The 16,359-nt window shown below is 42.4% G+C and overlaps 2 protein-coding genes across 3 annotated transcripts in view; both read right to left on the bottom strand.

The window, feature by feature from the left end:
* Positions 1-10,025, bottom strand: part of SLC12A6 (solute carrier family 12 member 6) — a 105,730-nt gene extending 95,705 nt beyond the window's left edge. The window contains exons 1-2 of one of the 2 annotated variants that reach the window (XM_023514263.1): positions 9,755-10,025; positions 8,535-8,792 (exon numbers count right to left, since the gene is read on the bottom strand). In XM_023514263.1, coding sequence (XP_023370031.1) covers positions 8,535-8,778 — 244 coding nt within the window. In that variant the 5' untranslated portion in view covers positions 8,779-8,792; positions 9,755-10,025. Of the gene's footprint in view, positions 1-8,534 lie in introns of both variants that reach the window. The other variant, XM_023514262.1, reaches the window with a different exon arrangement.
* A 4,143-nt stretch (positions 10,026-14,168) lies between these two features.
* On the bottom strand, positions 14,169-14,914 carry NOP10 (NOP10 ribonucleoprotein). The gene is made up of 2 exons (XM_003791676.3): positions 14,806-14,914; positions 14,169-14,556 (listed from the first exon to the last, which is right to left on the bottom strand). Exons 1-2 carry the CDS (start codon positions 14,857-14,859, stop codon positions 14,416-14,418), a joined length of 195 nt encoding a protein of 64 aa, XP_003791724.1. The 5' UTR covers positions 14,860-14,914; the 3' UTR covers positions 14,169-14,415.
* Positions 14,915-16,359: the final 1,445 nt, after the last annotated feature.

Genomic DNA, 16,359 nt, shown 5'->3' with positions numbered 1-16,359 from the left:
TTGTGGCGGGCGCCTGTGGTCCCAGCAACTTGGGAGGCGGAGGCAGGAGACTCGCTTGAGCCCAGGAGTTGGAGGTTGCTGTGAGCTACGCCACTTAACCGTGCCAGCAACATGCACCAAGGCTGGTGGGTTCAAACCCAGCCTGGGGCCAGCTAAACAACAATGACAGCTACAACAATAAAAAAAAAATAGCCGAGCATTGTGGCAGGTGCCTGTAGTGCCAGCTACTTGAGAAGTTGAGGCAAGAGAATTGCTTAAGCCCAGGAGTTTGAGGTTGCTGTGAGCTGTGACGTCATGGCACTCTACCGAGGGCAACACAGTAAGACTGTCTCAAAAAAAAAAGTTTAAATATGATACATGCAAATGATCTCAAAATAGAATAAAGGTAAATTTTCATTGGGCTCAATGTCTCAAGCTCCTCAAAGTGAGTATGTACATGTGTACAAAAGAATTTTTAATTTCACATATACCCCATAAATATATAACCATTATGTACCCATAATAATTAAAAACAAAAAATTTTGCAAAGAGCTTTTAACTTATTACTGTCCTTTTTTAAAAAAATAGCAATATGAAAATAGCTTTACTCCAAAGTAAAAACAGACCTATCTGGTAAGATGGGGGGAATTTAGGGGACCGCTTAGACAAAAATTAAAGTCATTTACTAAATAGTTATAACTGAAAACAGAGGAATGTTATCAATGGAATTTTTTGCATGGATTTCAGAAAGTCACTAGTAATGTTACAAGGATTAGCAATGCAATAATAAAAAGGCAAACCAAAAGGTACCACTGGTTAATTTAGCTAGGAAACTAGAGACTAAAACCCAGCTCTGAGCTAGGATAACAGAAAAATTTTTTAAAAAGACTAAAATTAGGATTAAGACTTAAACATACTCTTCATTTCCAAATATTATACTGCTGCATTCTCCAACTATAGAAAACTGCAATTTTGGCTGGGCTAGGTGGCTCATGCCTGTAATCCCAGCACTTTGGAAGGTCAAGGTGAGAGAATCACTTGAGGCCTGGAGTTTGAGACATGCCTGGGCAGTAGAGCAAAACTCCATCTCTTAAAAAACAATAAAGAAATGAGCCAGGCATGGTGGAGTACTAGCTACTGAAATAGCTACTAAAGTACTACCTGGAGTTAGTACTAGCTACTTGAAAGGTTGAGGTGGGAAGATTGCTTGAGCCCCAGAGTCTGAGGTTGCAGTAAACTATAGCTCACTACTGTACTTCAAGCCTGGGTGACACAATGAGACCCTGACTTGAAAAAACAAACAGGGGAGGAAGGAGAGGGATTGGTGTGCTCTGACCTAACTGGCACTTATACCCTAGTGTAAGGGTATATGGCACATCTCCTGGGAGAAGGCTCAACTACAACTTGGACTTTACCTAACAAGCACAATGTAACCTAATAGTTTGTACCTTCATATTAATCTGAAATTTAAAACAACAACAACAACAACAACAACAAACTCTGCAATTTTAAGAAAAAACTTCAGCCATTACATTTTTTTTCAGTTAAAACATCTAAAGTTAACTTTAAAATTTCAGGTTTAGCATAGCCTCTCAAATTGATCTATTATTGAACTGATCCTGAAATCCTGTAAGTTTCACCAAGGATTTAAGAGTAACTTAAAAATTCTTCAAAAGAAAAATGCATCTGAGTATCAGCAACGTTAAAATAGGCAAATGTACATACCTTGGAACTGAGAAATATGATAATAATACACCTATTTAGCATCTATTGCACTTTTGCAGTTAAGGCAAGGTGCTTTGTGTGTGTGCTTGGATTTGTCAATATATTTATTCTGTAGTAACTGCTGAGATTCTACAAAATACACCAAAGCACTAATCACACAGGGTTTTAGTAGAGATATCCTGTTTTTCCATTCACTTAAAAAATGTATAATACTTAATTAAAATAATACATAGTTTTAACATTCACAAAATAAAATGCTTTCATAATTCCTACCATGTAGCTCTCTAAACTTTCATACCTACAGCTAAACATCACACATCACCAAAAACTTAATATAATTGGCATTATCCTGAATCATCAAACTCACTAGGTGTAGTTGTGCACACACGCAGCAAGTCAAAATGCCAAGGAGATGGGGCTAAAATCCAGCTTGCCTTTCTCCACTGAAGTCATGAACTTAGAACCATAATGGCTCAGGACACAAAGGGGTAACGTTTTATAATTTCCACAAAGTTTTTAGTAGTCCAGAAATATACGAGGGCAAAAGAAGTAGTCATGAGCCAAAAGCTTGCAGTATCTTGTCCTTTTGGGTCATTATAAGTTGTCTTAACTGTCAGCATCAGAAACAACTTAAGGACATTTGCCTCAAATATTTACAGCAGCACAATTTACAATCACGAAGATGTGGAAACCACCCAGGTGCCTTTTGACACATGAATTAATAAACAAACCGTGGTATACGTATACCATATAATACTAGGCAGCTATAAAAAGGATGAAGATTTCTTATCTTTTGTAACAACTTGGATGGATCTGGAGAACATTCTCCTAAGCAAAGTATCACAAGAAGGGAAGCATAGTCTTAGCACCTGTAGCTCAGTGGATAGGGCGCCAGCCACCTACTAGCCAGGCCAAACCCCACCCAGGCCTGCTTAACAACGGTGACAATAACAAAAAAATAGCTGGACATTGTGGGAGGTCCCTGTAGTCCCAGCCACTAGGGAGGCTGAGGCAAGAGAATCGCTTGGGCCCAAGAGTTTGAGGTTACTGTGAGCTATGATGCTGTGGCACTCTACCCAGGGTGACAAAGTGAGACTCTTAGAGATGGGGTCTTGCTAGGTAGCTCAGGTTGGTTTCAAATTCCTGGACTCAAGTGATTCTCTGCCTGGGTCTCCCAAAGTGCTGGGATTACAGGTCTGAGCCACTATGGCTGGCCCAATATGTATCTTTACAGGTGAGGGCTTTATATTAGCACAATATCATAAATATATGTAAGAAAATTAAGGATAATTCTTTAATAGTTTAATACCATGTACATATTCAAATTTCTCCCAATTATCTCAAAATGCTTTATACAGTTACTTTGTTCCCATCAGGATACAAACCCAAGTTCTCTCATTGCATTTGACTGATAATGTCTCTTCTTATCTGTAACGGCTTTTTCTCACTTCCCATCACCCCCCTGTACCCTATTCCATTTATTTGCTGAAGAATATAGTAGTTATTCAATAAAATTTCTCATATTCTGGATTTTCCTGATTGCTTCTGAGAGGTAAAATACATTACAAGGTTTAACCTGGTTATGGAGTATGCAGCAGAGAAGAAAAATGGCTGCAGTCTATAACCAAGTATTCTGAATAAGGGATACTGAAAATTTTGTACTTTTAAAATCTATCACAGAATGTGATTAAGCAGGCTAAGAAGGTGCAAAATAAACAAAACTATTCTGTAGGACCTATTGACATAAAGGAAAAAACTGATGTGCCTTAACCCCTTAGTGAATCTCTTTTCACCCTTCAAAGTCCAGTTCAAAGGTGGCGCCTGTGGCTCAGCGAGTAGTGTGCTGGCCCCATATACTGAGGGAGGCAGGTTCGAACCTGGCCTCAGTCGAACTGCAACAACAACAACAAAAAACAGCCAGGGTGTGGTGGGCGCCTGTAGTCCCAACTACCCAGGAGGCTAAGGCAAGAGAATTGCCTAAGCCCAAGAGCTAGAGGTTGCTGTGAGCTGTGACACCATAGCACTCTACCGAGGGTGACAAAGTGAGACTCTGTCTCTAAAAAAAAACAAAGTCCAATTCAAGCCCAAGTGTGGTGGCTTAATCCTAGCACTCTGGGAGACTGAGGTAGGTGGATTGTTTGATCCCAGGAGTTTAAGACCAGCCTGAGCAAAAGAGAGACCCTGTCTCTACTAAAAATAGAAAAAAATTAGCCAAGTGTCATGGCTGGTGCCTGCAGTCCCAGCTACTGGGGAGGCTGGGGCAAGAGGAACTGCTTGAGCCTAAGAGTTTGAGGTTGGTGTAAGCTATGATGATGCCACAGCACTCTACCCAGGGCTACAGAGTGAGATTCCATCTCAAAAATTTTTTTTAAATCAGAAAATTAAAAATTAAAAAAAAATGTGTTTGCTTTCTCTATTAGATCATAACTTTCTTCAGAAAAAATGGATTCATACAGTCTTCAACACCCAGCACAGGTACTGACCTTGAATCAGTGCTTGTAATAATAAATGCCTGGTGAAGGAATAAAGTGTTCTGGTCATTTTCACCACTATACCACGAGCTCCATAAGGGAAGAAACTGTTATGTTACCTATGTATGTCTTACAATTCATACTAGGATGCCTCATATATATCAGCGTCTCAGGGAGTATTTTTTTTTTTTTTGGCCAGGGCTGGGTTTGAACCCACCACCTCTGGCATATGGGACCGGCGCCCTACCCTTTTGAGCCACAGGCGCCACCCCTCAGGGAGTACTTTTTAAATAAAAGATTGACATGTATTAGGGTCTACATAAGACGTAAGAGTATGTTCCTTGCTCTTTGGGGTATTGTTACTTTAATGATTAACTAATGGTTAATTAAGAAAATGTAAAATATGTTTATCATGGGAGAGGACAAATGATGTAAGAAAGAACACTGGATAGAAGTTAGGAAGCCTGGGCTTTATTTATTTAGTCTTGGCTTTGTCACTATGTGATCTATAAATAACTGATCTCTATAAAAGCCTTAGGTTCATTATTTATTAAAATGAAGTTTGACTTTTTTGTTTTTTTGTTTTTGAGAAGGGTCTGACTCCCTTACCTAGGCTAGAGTGCAGTGGCATCATCATAGCTCAAGCAACCTCAAACTCCTGGCTCCAGCGATCCTCCTGTCTAAGCTTTCCAACCAGCTGGCACTACAGGGACCCACCACCATACCATGCCTGGCTAATAAAATGAGATTTGACTAGAATTATATTCTAGAAATCATCAGCTCTAATACACTATGCCTTTTAAAAAGGAAAAAAAACACAAAGCTATTATAAATAAGTGATACACTCTAAATATAAAAAATTGTATATACCCTTCTGAATTGTTTCAGCAAGAGAAAATTTCCACTCTTCATGCTATTTTCGTAACTAATTTTCCAAAAGCATCCACTTTAAACAGCTTTTTTTTTTTTTTGAGACAGAGTGCTTCTGTCACCCAGGCGAGAGCACCACAACCTTGGCCTAGCTCACAGCAACCTCAAACTCCTGGTCTCAAGGGATGCTTCTGGCTCAGCCTCCTGAGTAGCTGGGACTACAGGTGCCCGGCACCACAACTGGCTAATTTTTCTATTTTTACTAGATATGGGTCTTGATTTGCTCCGGCTGGTCTCCAACTCCTGAGCTTAAGCAATCCTCCCTTAGCCACCTTGGCCTCCCAGAGTGCTAGATTACAGGCATGAGCCACCTCGCCTGGTCTGTAAACGATTTTGTGTGTATTTATAAGGAATTCTTCATGCATAATTTAATACACTGCTAAGATTCTTGATTTTACCAACTGGACAGTCCTATAAATTCAAATAGAGCCATGCTAAAATGAAAGAAAAACTTGATGGCAGAAAGGTAATTATATACTCAGAAGGCTAATATGAGAAAAACTAAAACAGAAACAAGTATTTAAAACTTCATGTGTCACCTCTTGTTTGTGTGATGTAATGTAAAAGGCAAATGACAAGAAAAGAAATTTCAGGTGGGAAGTTTCTCTACAGGAGCAAATGTAGGAGGAATTAAAGGACAATCATACTATCACAGCCAGAGAAAGATATAGAAAGGGCAAAAAAATTAAGAGTTACGAATATTAAAATAGCAAATATAACTTTGAAATACACTATGAATTTAAGGATAGATTGTAATATAACTATAGCAAATGAGGTAGTCGTTTTCCTATACTAAAGCCAGCCTAAAGAGAAATGTTATGTGAACATTAGGTTCTGACTCCCTGGACAACAGCATTCTTTGAAAATCTCCATCTAAATCTAACAAGGGCATCCATGTACTAGGAAGGCAAAGGTATTGTAATTATGTTTCTTACCCATTCCCTCCAACAGTGGGAAAAATATATCACATGATGACAATCATTATAAGAATTTTTTTTAAATATAGAAAGAATAAGAGAAAAAGTGGGTCACTGGAAAAGCAGGAAACTAGTTCCACAAGGATAGGGGAAAGTGTTCTTTAATGGCTATACTATTAATTTCCCTTTCATCTGGATACTAGAAAGTATTTAAACATTAAGTAAGGAATGTATTACATAGAGAGCCAAAAATTAACTTCTGTATCCAAGTAAACAACATAGATTTCACCTAGACATGTCCCCTGTTCTACCCCTATAGTGTAAAACTATACCACTCTAGACTGTAAAGAGTGCTTAAAGGTAATATAAGAACAGCAGCCTGGACAAGGATCCTGTTCTGCAAGTCTAAAATTACTGAAAAAAATCCACTTTTTTTTTTGCAGTTTTTGGCCGGGGCTGGGTTTGAACCTGCCACCTCCCGTATATGGGGCCGGCGCCCTACCCCTTTGAGCCACAGGTGCCGCCCAAAATCCACTTTTTAAAAGAGTAAAAATACAATTCTGTAACATTTAAGTCGCAAGTCCAACAACAACTATAACCTAATGACAACGCAACATAAAAATATTAACACTGATGGCTTGGTGCCTGTAGCTCAGTGGCCAGGGCGCCAGTCACATCAGAGCTTGCGGGTTTTTATCTAGCCCAGGCCTGCCAAACAACAATGACAACTACAACCAAAAAATAGCTGGGCTTTCTGGCGGGAGCCTGTAATCCCAGCTACTTGGGAGGCTGAAGCAAGAGAATTGCTTAAGCCCAAGAGTTTGAGGTTGCTGTGAGAGCAACACCACAGCGCTCTACCAAGAGCAACACAGTGAGACTTGGTCTCAAAAAATATATATATATTAACACTGGGTATAGTCTTTTCCTTATTATTTCTATAACCTAAATACAGTATAAAGGATAAAAACTAAAACTACAATTTAGAATCTGGAGGAAGAGGAAATTATAAATTATTTTTTATTTCATACTTTAACACAATTTACATACATAACAGTGTAAAATTTGTCAAGAAGTTGAGAACAGTTAAGTGTGAGAACCTATAATATATACCTAAAAGAAGAAAAGATAATTCTAAGGCTATGAACTTTACTAAATCTACCTTGTCACCAGACATTAAAAACAACAACTGAATTAAGGAACTAAAATCATTCTGGTTTCCTGAACCCTTTAGGTTGGGAGGAACAATATTTCCTGATACCGGAAAATGGTAAGCAAGTCTTGCTTTCACAAGTCAGTGACTGAAGCTATGGTTTTCAAACTTAGGTAGAATATCTTTTTAACGGTCTTTAAGATTCTTAAGGGATATTACTAAAAGATTACATTAGTTAGAAAACAGCATAAAACTAAATACCTATAAAGTAGTACACAAATTTTTAAACTTTTTTCAGAGTCCAAAAAACGTTAGGACCTACCATTTTCTCTCTGCCCTCTCCTCCATCACCTCTTCCCACTAAATCAAATGAAAACTTCCAAGCAAGCTGACACAAACTGGTTTAGGAAGCTAAAGACTTACAATGGTGAATATGAGCCAGGAGTGGCTTGTATGTCACTTGCTCACTACAAGGACTCAATACTCAAGACACTGCATCTAAAGCTCAGAGTAAAGAAATTATGTGGGAATCAGGCCCTAAAAGGCCTCTTTATAACTCCTCCATTTGAAAGCCCACCATCATCCTGAGTGAGCTTAGCTACTCGAGCCCACAGCCTCTGTAAAAATACAAGTATAAAGAATTCAGCTGGCTTGGTGCCTGTAGCTCAGCGGCTAGGGCACCAGCCACGTACACCAGAGCTGGAGGGTTCGAATCCAGCCCGGACGTGCCAAATGACAATGGCAACTACAACCAAAATATAGCTGGGTGTTGTGGCGGGCACCTATAGTCCCAGGTACTTGGGAGGCTAAGGCAAGAGAATTGCTTAAGCCCAAGAGTTTGAGGTTGCTGTGAGCCGTGACGCCATAGCACTCTACCCAGGACAACAGCTTGAGACTCTCTCTCAAAAAAAAAAAAAAGAATTCCACAATACACACCTTCAGTCTTTGGTGGAAAGCTACTAAGACATGAACAGTGACTACTCCTTGTAACTGGCCTTAAAAGAAGACTGAAATAGCCAAAGCCAGTTAGACAACATGAATCCAACCCACTAAAATTTAAAATTTAGAATTCTGTGCTGAAAAACGATTACATTCTTTAATAATGACCCTTAATCAAAATACTCGCTTCAATTCTGAGGCGGCAAAAATGAGGAAGTCAACATACACTTTCCCACAGACCAAATGACAACTAACCAATATTGACCCACTGTGCTAACCATTATTGCAAAGGGTTCCTAAGCATATCAAGAGTGCTTTCAGTTCCTAATAATTATTGTAAAACGGGAAAACCACCTTGGCCGTAGATGGTCAACCTGGATAAATAAGCCAGTAATTTAAGCACCCTGCTGTCTGTCTACTTACCCTCGGTAACATCCTGGGGGTTAGAAGTCCGGTCACTGGGTGGATCCAGTGCAACCGTTGCCAGTGAAGTGGTGGCCCCAGACATTTCACTCATGGGCTCACTACGGCTTGTTTCAGGCACACTTTCCCGGGAGCTAAATCTTACTCGAGAACTAGATCGAGAGCTGAGGTCCGGACTGGTGTCTGACAAACCTGGAATGTCATCGATCTTTGTTGGTGTCACCATGAATCGAACTGAAGCCATCTTGGCGGTGGTTTCTGGAGGATGCATTTTTCTTTTTAAGGACAAGGAAAAACGGAAAACCTCACAAAATCTTCTTCCTACGCTAGTTACTTTTGATTGTAAAAATAGAAAAGATAACTTAAAAAAACAAAAACAAAAAACCTCAATTACCTTGATTCCCAACACACAAAAAGCCCCAAAATAAAAATCCTTCTACTCAGAATTCAAGCCGACTATCCTAGAAAGTGCACCAGCAATAGCTGAAAAATATTTTTTTCAGGGGTTAAAAAGTAAAGGACAAAACGATGCCAATCGTGTATAACTTCTTTCCTTCAGAATACAGAGCTACCTATCTATTGGTCCTGGTCCACAGAGCCCAGGGCTCAGTGCCATGGTCTCAGAGCAGCTGGTAAAGCCTCCCTCCCCTCAACCCCCAGGTTCCTGCTGAGGTAGTAAGTCCTTTATCTGATGAGTGTCCCACGGTTCTAGCTGAGCAAAGGGCGTGTAGCCCACCCTTATCAGGTGAATATATCGTGGATCAGATTGCGAAAAGGTGTACTCCCGGCCACCTGTTGTGTATCAGGTGAATACCTCACAGGTCTGGCTGGAAGGTGGTGTGTGTAGAACCACCGGATGTTTTTGAGGTCGATAATCCACTTGCGTCTGGTGGAAAAGGTGCGCATGCATAACGGGAAAAATAACCCACGAATACTAGACAGAGGGGAATGAGGAAAGAAGGGCGAGCGGAGAAGGATGCAGGGGTAGAGAGGATTCCTGCCTCCAAAAGGTCTGCGGGGGTGGCACGACCGCTCTTCTCCTGGCACAAAAGTCCCTGGGATCTGGGAGAAGGAGGCTAGCAGATCAAGACACCTCAAACTGCAGGTCAGGGTCGTGGCAAGTCGTTGCTAGTCCACTGAGCCCCCGTTCGGCTCGCTAGGTTTCTCCTGCGCGTGACAGGACCGGCCACCCCTTTGCCGGGAAACGCTTTCTCCCCTACCCCGTCCCCGGCGGAGGTCAACCCCTCGCCGTTCTTCCTTCGGATCCCAGCAGAGGAGGAGACGCCACGCGAGCTGGCCCCGGCTGGGCAGGAGGGGCAGCGGGGACGCGGGTAGGAGGAGGTCGCAGGTGCGGGATCCCGGCGCCAGCTGATGCGGTGCGCGCGCAGCTGTTGTTTACTAGCCGGTAACTGTTTCCCAGCCGCGGCGCGCGCAGCAGGGCTCGGGCTGCCGGGGCGGGCGCCCCCTGCCCGGCCAGACGCGGGAGCAGCCGTTACGTGACCTCGCTGCCCCCCGCCCCGGGCCCGGCGGGCTGTGCCCGCGCCGCCGCAGCCCCTCCCTTCCCGCCCAGCTCGTTCCTCATTCGAGGTTAACCTTCCGAAGAAAAGCCTTGGGGAGCAGTGGGAGGGCGCCACTATCTCAGGGTGCCCAAGCGCCCTGCCCAACCTCTGCAGCCCGCGGAGACAGAACGTAGCGCGCCTGCGCCCGTCGGCGGGCGGAGGAGGGGCGGGGCCAAACAGAGGACCAAGGGGAGGACGGGAATTGTAGTCGGCGCAGGGCTGAGCCACGTGAAGTGTTATACCTGGTGGCCAGGCTGTTTTGCAAACTCACTCTGGATCCCTCTTAGAAAGTTGGCTATGCCCCTTACTCTCAGAACCCGAAAATCTCCCTTATAGGATCTCTGAAAACATCATTTAAAAACCACAGATGAGGCCGGGCTTGGTGGTTCACACCTCTAATTCTAACACTCTGGGAGGCCGAGGCAGGTGGATTGCCTGAGCTCACAGGTTTGAGACCAGCCTGAGCCAGAGGAAGACCCCGTTTCTAAAAATAGTTGGGCGTTGTGGGGGGCGCCTGTAGTCCCAGATACTCTGGAGGTTGAGGCAAGAGGATCACTTGAGCCCAAGAGTTTGAGGTTGCTGTGAGCTGTGACGCAACAGCACTCTACCAAGGGTGACAAAGTGAAACTGTGTCTCAAAAGAAAAAAAAATTTTTTTTTCCTCAGATAGGAAACTGCACATTCAAACTGCACAGACTTTCCTGTATGAAGAGATGCTGAATTGTTATAACACCCAATTTTTGTTTCCTACCACCCTGTATTTGCATTTACTTACATATACTACATAATTCCAATCCGCTATACCTCTTAAGAGTCTTCTTGTCGGCTCGGCGCCTGTGGCTCAAGCGGCTAAGGCGCCAGCCACATACACCTAAGGTGGCGGGTTCGAATCCAGCCCGGACCCGCCAAACAACAATGATGGCTGCAACCCCAAAAAAAAAAAAAAAAAAAATGGCCAGGCATTGTGGCAGGCGCCTGTGGTCCCAGCTACTTAGGAGGCTGAGGCAGGAGACTCGCTTGAGCCCAGGAGTTGGAGGTTGCTGTGAGCGTGATGCCATGGCACTCTACCCAGGGGGACAGCTTGAGGCTCTGTCTCAATTAAAAAAAAAAAAAAAAAGTCTTCTTGTCTCCAAGCCCAATAATGCTCTATAAATGTATGTTTCCGACATTAATACTCAGGAAATCTCTTAAGGAAAAGTCCTTCGTATATTTATGCCAGTTTAACTTTTCTCTTCTATATTCATTCGTATTTCCAGGTTAAAGTCTTTTCAGTCTACACAGCTGGTAGCATAGAACAATGCCAATCCTTTTCTTTACTGTAAGATGAAAGACAACCAACAATCAACTTTAAAAAAAAAAAAAAAAAAACCAACTGACAGCTGGAATTAATGTACTGACTTGGGTGCCTTTCCAACATTTCTCTAGGCTGGGCATGGTGGTTCACGCCTATAATCCTAACCCTCTGAGAGGCCAAAGTGAGTGGACGACTTTGTGCTCAGTTCTGGACCAGCCGGAGCAAGAGCGAGACCCTGTCTCTACTAAAAATAGAAAAATTAGCTGGGCATTGTGGAGCCCCCTGTAGTCTTGCCTACTGGGGAGGCTGAAGGCAGGAGGATTGCTCCAATTCAGGTTAAGGTTGCTGTGAGCTAGGCTGATGCTATGGCACCCTAGCCTTAGGCAACAGAGTGACTGTCTAAAAAAAATTAAACACTTCTCCGATCATTATCCCCTTATTTGTGTAACTCCTTAATATTCTTCAGATTCAATGCTAAGAACCCTGTAAATTAGTGGTTTTCAACCTCTTTTAAATCACACAACACACTTGAACCTATACTTAAACTTCTGCTCAAAAAAGAATTTAAAAAAATATTTCCTTGTGCTTTGCCCTTTCAAAAATAATTTAACTAATGATCTTTAAAAATATTTGTGGCACATCAGTTGATCACTGCTGTAAGTGAACAGGCTAGGAAATAAAATTGCTAGACAGAGAAGCAAACATCTCATTTCACCATTCCTATACATTTAAGTTACTTATTTGAAAACTGTTTTCTGTTACCTATGACCCAAGTTGAGGAATTTTTTTTTTTTTTATTAGCTGTTAACAACTTTCATGAACTTTTCTGCTGGGATAGTCAAAAAGCAGGATACAAGAAAAACATACTACTCCTTTCTAGGACCAGTCTTCATAAATCACATTTGTGCTGATTTAAGTTATATCTGCTTCTGGAGTCTAGAACTTTGGTATAATTTTAAATAAAGACTGCAGAATTAGAATACCAGACCTACAAAGCAATTTTATTTATTTATTTATTCAGACAGAGTCTCACTATGTCACCCTTGGTAGAGTCCCATGGAGTCATACCTCATAGCAACCTCAAATTCATGGGCTCAAGTGATTCACTGGTCTCAGCCTCCCGAATAGTTGGGACTACAGGCACTAGCCACAACGCTGGGTTATTTTTAGAGACCAGGTCTCGCTTTTGCTCAAGCTGGTCTCGAACTCCTGAGCTCAACTAATCTGCCCATCTAAGCCTCCCAAAGTGCTGGGATTACAGGTGTGAGTCACTGCTCCTAGCTCAACAAAGCAATTTTAAAATCAGCAGCACTGGGCAAACATATTCAAATCCAATGCCAAAAGCTATGAAAGAGGAGATGAGGAAATACTGAGTTGATTAACTTGACAAGAAGCAGCAGCAAGTTAGCACTTCTGGAATGCTTGTATACAATTTTTATCTTACTATTCCTCTAATATGAAGTAATTGGGTTAAAAATAATTTATGACTGCCCCAAGATAGAAGCTCAAGTCCTAATTAATTTCTAATTTTAGGCTCGGCGCCTATAGCTCAACCGGCTAAGGCGCCAGCCACGTACACCTAGGGTGGCAGGTTCGAATCCCCAGCCCGGACCCGCCAAACAACAATGATGGCTGCAACCAAAAAATAGCCGGGCGTTGTGGCGGGCGCCTGTGGTCCCAGCTACTTGGGAGGGGGAGGCAGGAGACTCGCTTGAGCCCAGGAGTTGGAGGTTGCTGTGAGCTGTAATGCCACGGCACTCTGCCCAGGGGGACAGCTTGAGGCTCTGTCTCAAAAAAAAAAAAATTTCTAATTTTAAAACATCAAGCCCCGGGTGGCACCTGTGGCCTAAAGGAGTATGGCGCCAACCTCATATGCCGGAGGTGGCGGGTTCAAACCCAGCCCTGGCCAAAAAACTGCAAAAAATAAATAAATAAATAAAAATAAAAAATTAAGCCCTCACAGTAGCTTGAAGAAAAAAAAAAAGCACAAAAATTCCTGGTTGATTCTCTCACATATAATCTTCTAAATTAAGATCTGCACAGAGTTCCACATAGCTAGCTATCAAACAGAATACAAAGTTAGGTGTATGTAAGATGACAATTTCTTGATGGACAGAACCAAAAGTGTGGGAATATTTCCAGATGGGCTAATAAACGCACATAAAGGCATTCCTATTCAGACGGTTGGACAAACACTGTAGATACAGTAAGATCCACCAATGAACTTACCAATCTTAGAGTTGGAGAACAACTTACAAACGAGGGGAAAAAAGAGACTAAACAGGCTAAATAACTTTCTCAAAGTTATACAAAGAATACTGGTCTCCTGATTCCCAATTCACTGCCTTCCCTCTACAACATGGCTGTTATTGATTACTTTTCCAGGCAATTCTTTCATTATCAATCAAAATGTTAATTCAAGGGGCAAGGTATTACTTCAGCAATGACAGGGGTATGTTAGAAGGCTAACAGCTAACCTTCCTTCCCTTTCCCCAACACCCACCAATCACTAACAGCACTACTTCACTACTTCACTACTTCAGCTACAGTAAGGACTTAAAAGTTTTTCAAGAGGGGTAGCACCTGTGGTTCAAGGAGCTGGGCGCCGGCCCCACATGCCCCCACATACCGGAGGTGGTGGGTTCAAGCCCAGCTCGGGCAAAGAAAAAAAAAAAAGTCTTTCAAGAGGTTTGTTGCAACTCCCTGAGATACTCTCGTCCATCTCCCTTGTTTTTTCTAAATTGGCAAACCTTTCCTTCAAGAACACACAAAATAAGACCTCTTTCAAATCATTTTATCTTTAATAACTTGGCAGAAGTCTCAAATGGGGGGGGGGAAGAGTCAAACTTGTTCCCTTTCTAGGAGATGCCACCGTGACTGCCGCACACGAGCATGATCATAGACCATGGAGAGCGTGGACTCTAAAGAGCACGGCTGGAAAAATGACTTCATGACGGACAGATCGAATTTGGTTATGGAGTCTCCGAGGGGTAGCAGGAGGCAGAAAAAACATGAAATTTAAGGGACCCTTAGAGGACAGGCCGCGGTTGCTGGGTCATGAGCACTTTGAATCGTTTCTTGATGGTGATTCGATGTCGCGAGTATTTGTCGTCCGGGGAGAACCGAGCAGGGTGGGCCGAACAGGTCTGTTGTCCCATAGGGTCAAATTTCTGCTCGAGAAAGAGAACATGATCTCAGCAGAGGAGCGGTGAAAGGAGGAGGCGGCAAAGCGAGAAGGGGCAAGCAGAAAGACAGGCGAAAGGACAGTCCTATGAAGCTGTGCCCTCCCGGCTCCCCCCGGCCACGGTTCGGGACCTTATGGTTCTCCGCACCCACCTAAGTAACTCGGTGGGTGCTCTCAACCACTCCTCCACCTACGTTTCTCACCAGGCCCACCCACACCCTGTTCCTCTCCTTACCTTCAGTGTATAGACCCGATCTCCTTCCTCATTGAGGTAATACTGGAGAAACATGACCACACTTAGAGCCGAAGTTCCAATTGCGTTTGTAGCTCCGTCTGTTTGACTGCCCCACGTGTTCTTCAATTTCCGGCCCCCATAACCGGAAGGCTATCTCCCAGCATGCTGGGAAATGTAGTCCATTTTGTCTTGTTTTCTATCCAGCCAGAAGGGGGCGCACCAGAGGATCACTTGCTTGGGGCGCCCAGTTGCAACTTTGCAGGCGTTCTAAAACGCGTGGAATGTGCCCACTGTGTGCTAGACATATTGTCCACCGTGCCAGAGGGGGGTATGGATGGGTATAGGTTGAACATTAATGTATGGAATCCTGTCTTTATCTTAATGCACGCCCATTTCAGGTGCAATGGGTTTCTAGTGCCCGAAGAAAAGAGGGCTCCAGGATTCAGAACCCCTTTACTCTAGGGAAGAAAGAAGGTGGTTTTCTTTCCTCCCCTCTTCTATATCCAGTTCCTCGGTTCCATTTCAAAGAGTTGGCGGTAAAGAGTGCATGACGGGTATTCAATATTCTGTAAAGCAAAGAGAACGTAAAGTTACTTTATGAAACTGGGGAACTGTGCTTTAGTGGTGGAACCAAGATACAGACTCAAGTCTCTACTGCAAATTCAGCGTTCTTTCTTATAGTGGTGAGTAGCTAATAATAATATACTAAGGCACACCTTCTAGGAGTATTTCGAACTTTTAGAACATAGAAATTCTTCTCGTAGGCGTCTAGTTTTAAAACAGGAAAATTGGAACCAAGATATCATTACAAAGATGATCATATTTACAGCGTCATTTATAATGACAAAAACTTTGGAACGTATCTTAATTTTTTAACCAGAAAAATCTGAACTTTTTTTCCTAAAGAATACGGATTGGGGTTTCTTGTAGTTGCATAAATGTCTCTGCAGGGATTCACAAGAAAACAAATGATAATTGTTTTTTCTCTTGGATAGAGAACTTGGTTATAGGGGAAAGAGGTAGGAGGTAAACTCTTTGCTATATATTCAATTTTGCACAGTTTGACTTTTGAACTATGCAAATATATTACTTATTTTTAAAAATTAAAAATAATTTAACACAAAAAATATTTTCTGGTCTTAAAATTTTAGGCTGCATGGTCAGATTTTTATTTAGTGGCCCTTTTCATTTAAAAGTAAGGCTGTGGCTTCCTGTGGACTGCCGAGTTTAGGCTAGTGGACTGTTTGGGTACTGCAGGGCAGTTTCCAAGGCAAGGACATGCATACAGCTGGATCATCTGATAATTCTAATTTCAGACTTTGGTTCCCTTGACCCTTAAGTATACAGTCAGTGTGCTCTGAATTTGGCTCAGAGAATGTAGGCATCATTGAATTAAGTCAGGATTCTATTGCTAACTTGCTATTAGTACAAACTTAATTATATAACAGGGTGGAATTTGGGCACAAAATGACATATGTTGGTGAAGAATCACAATGTAGGGAACCAAAATGTAAAATAGTAATGCTGGGGTTTGAGAAAGAATTTACAAATTGC

The sequence above is a fragment of the Otolemur garnettii genome, unplaced genomic scaffold (assembly GCF_000181295.1).
Source record: "Otolemur garnettii isolate 467f Iridium unplaced genomic scaffold, OtoGar3 scaffold00050, whole genome shotgun sequence".
In the NCBI taxonomy this organism is placed as follows: Eukaryota; Metazoa; Chordata; class Mammalia; order Primates; family Galagidae; genus Otolemur; species Otolemur garnettii.
Note: the sequence above shows the minus strand (reverse complement) of the source record. Positions and strands in the feature narration are given on the sequence as shown.

Excerpts from the sequence above, each read along its gene's own strand:
- NOP10 (XM_003791676.3), bottom strand. The coding sequence starts at position 14,859 with ATGTTTCTCCAGTATTACCTCAATGAGGAAGGAGATCGGGTCTATACA. Across the intron at positions 14,557-14,805 it reads ATCGGGTCTATACACTGAAG|AAATTTGACCCTATGGGACA; the intron begins GTAAGGAGAGGA and ends TTTCTCGAGCAG.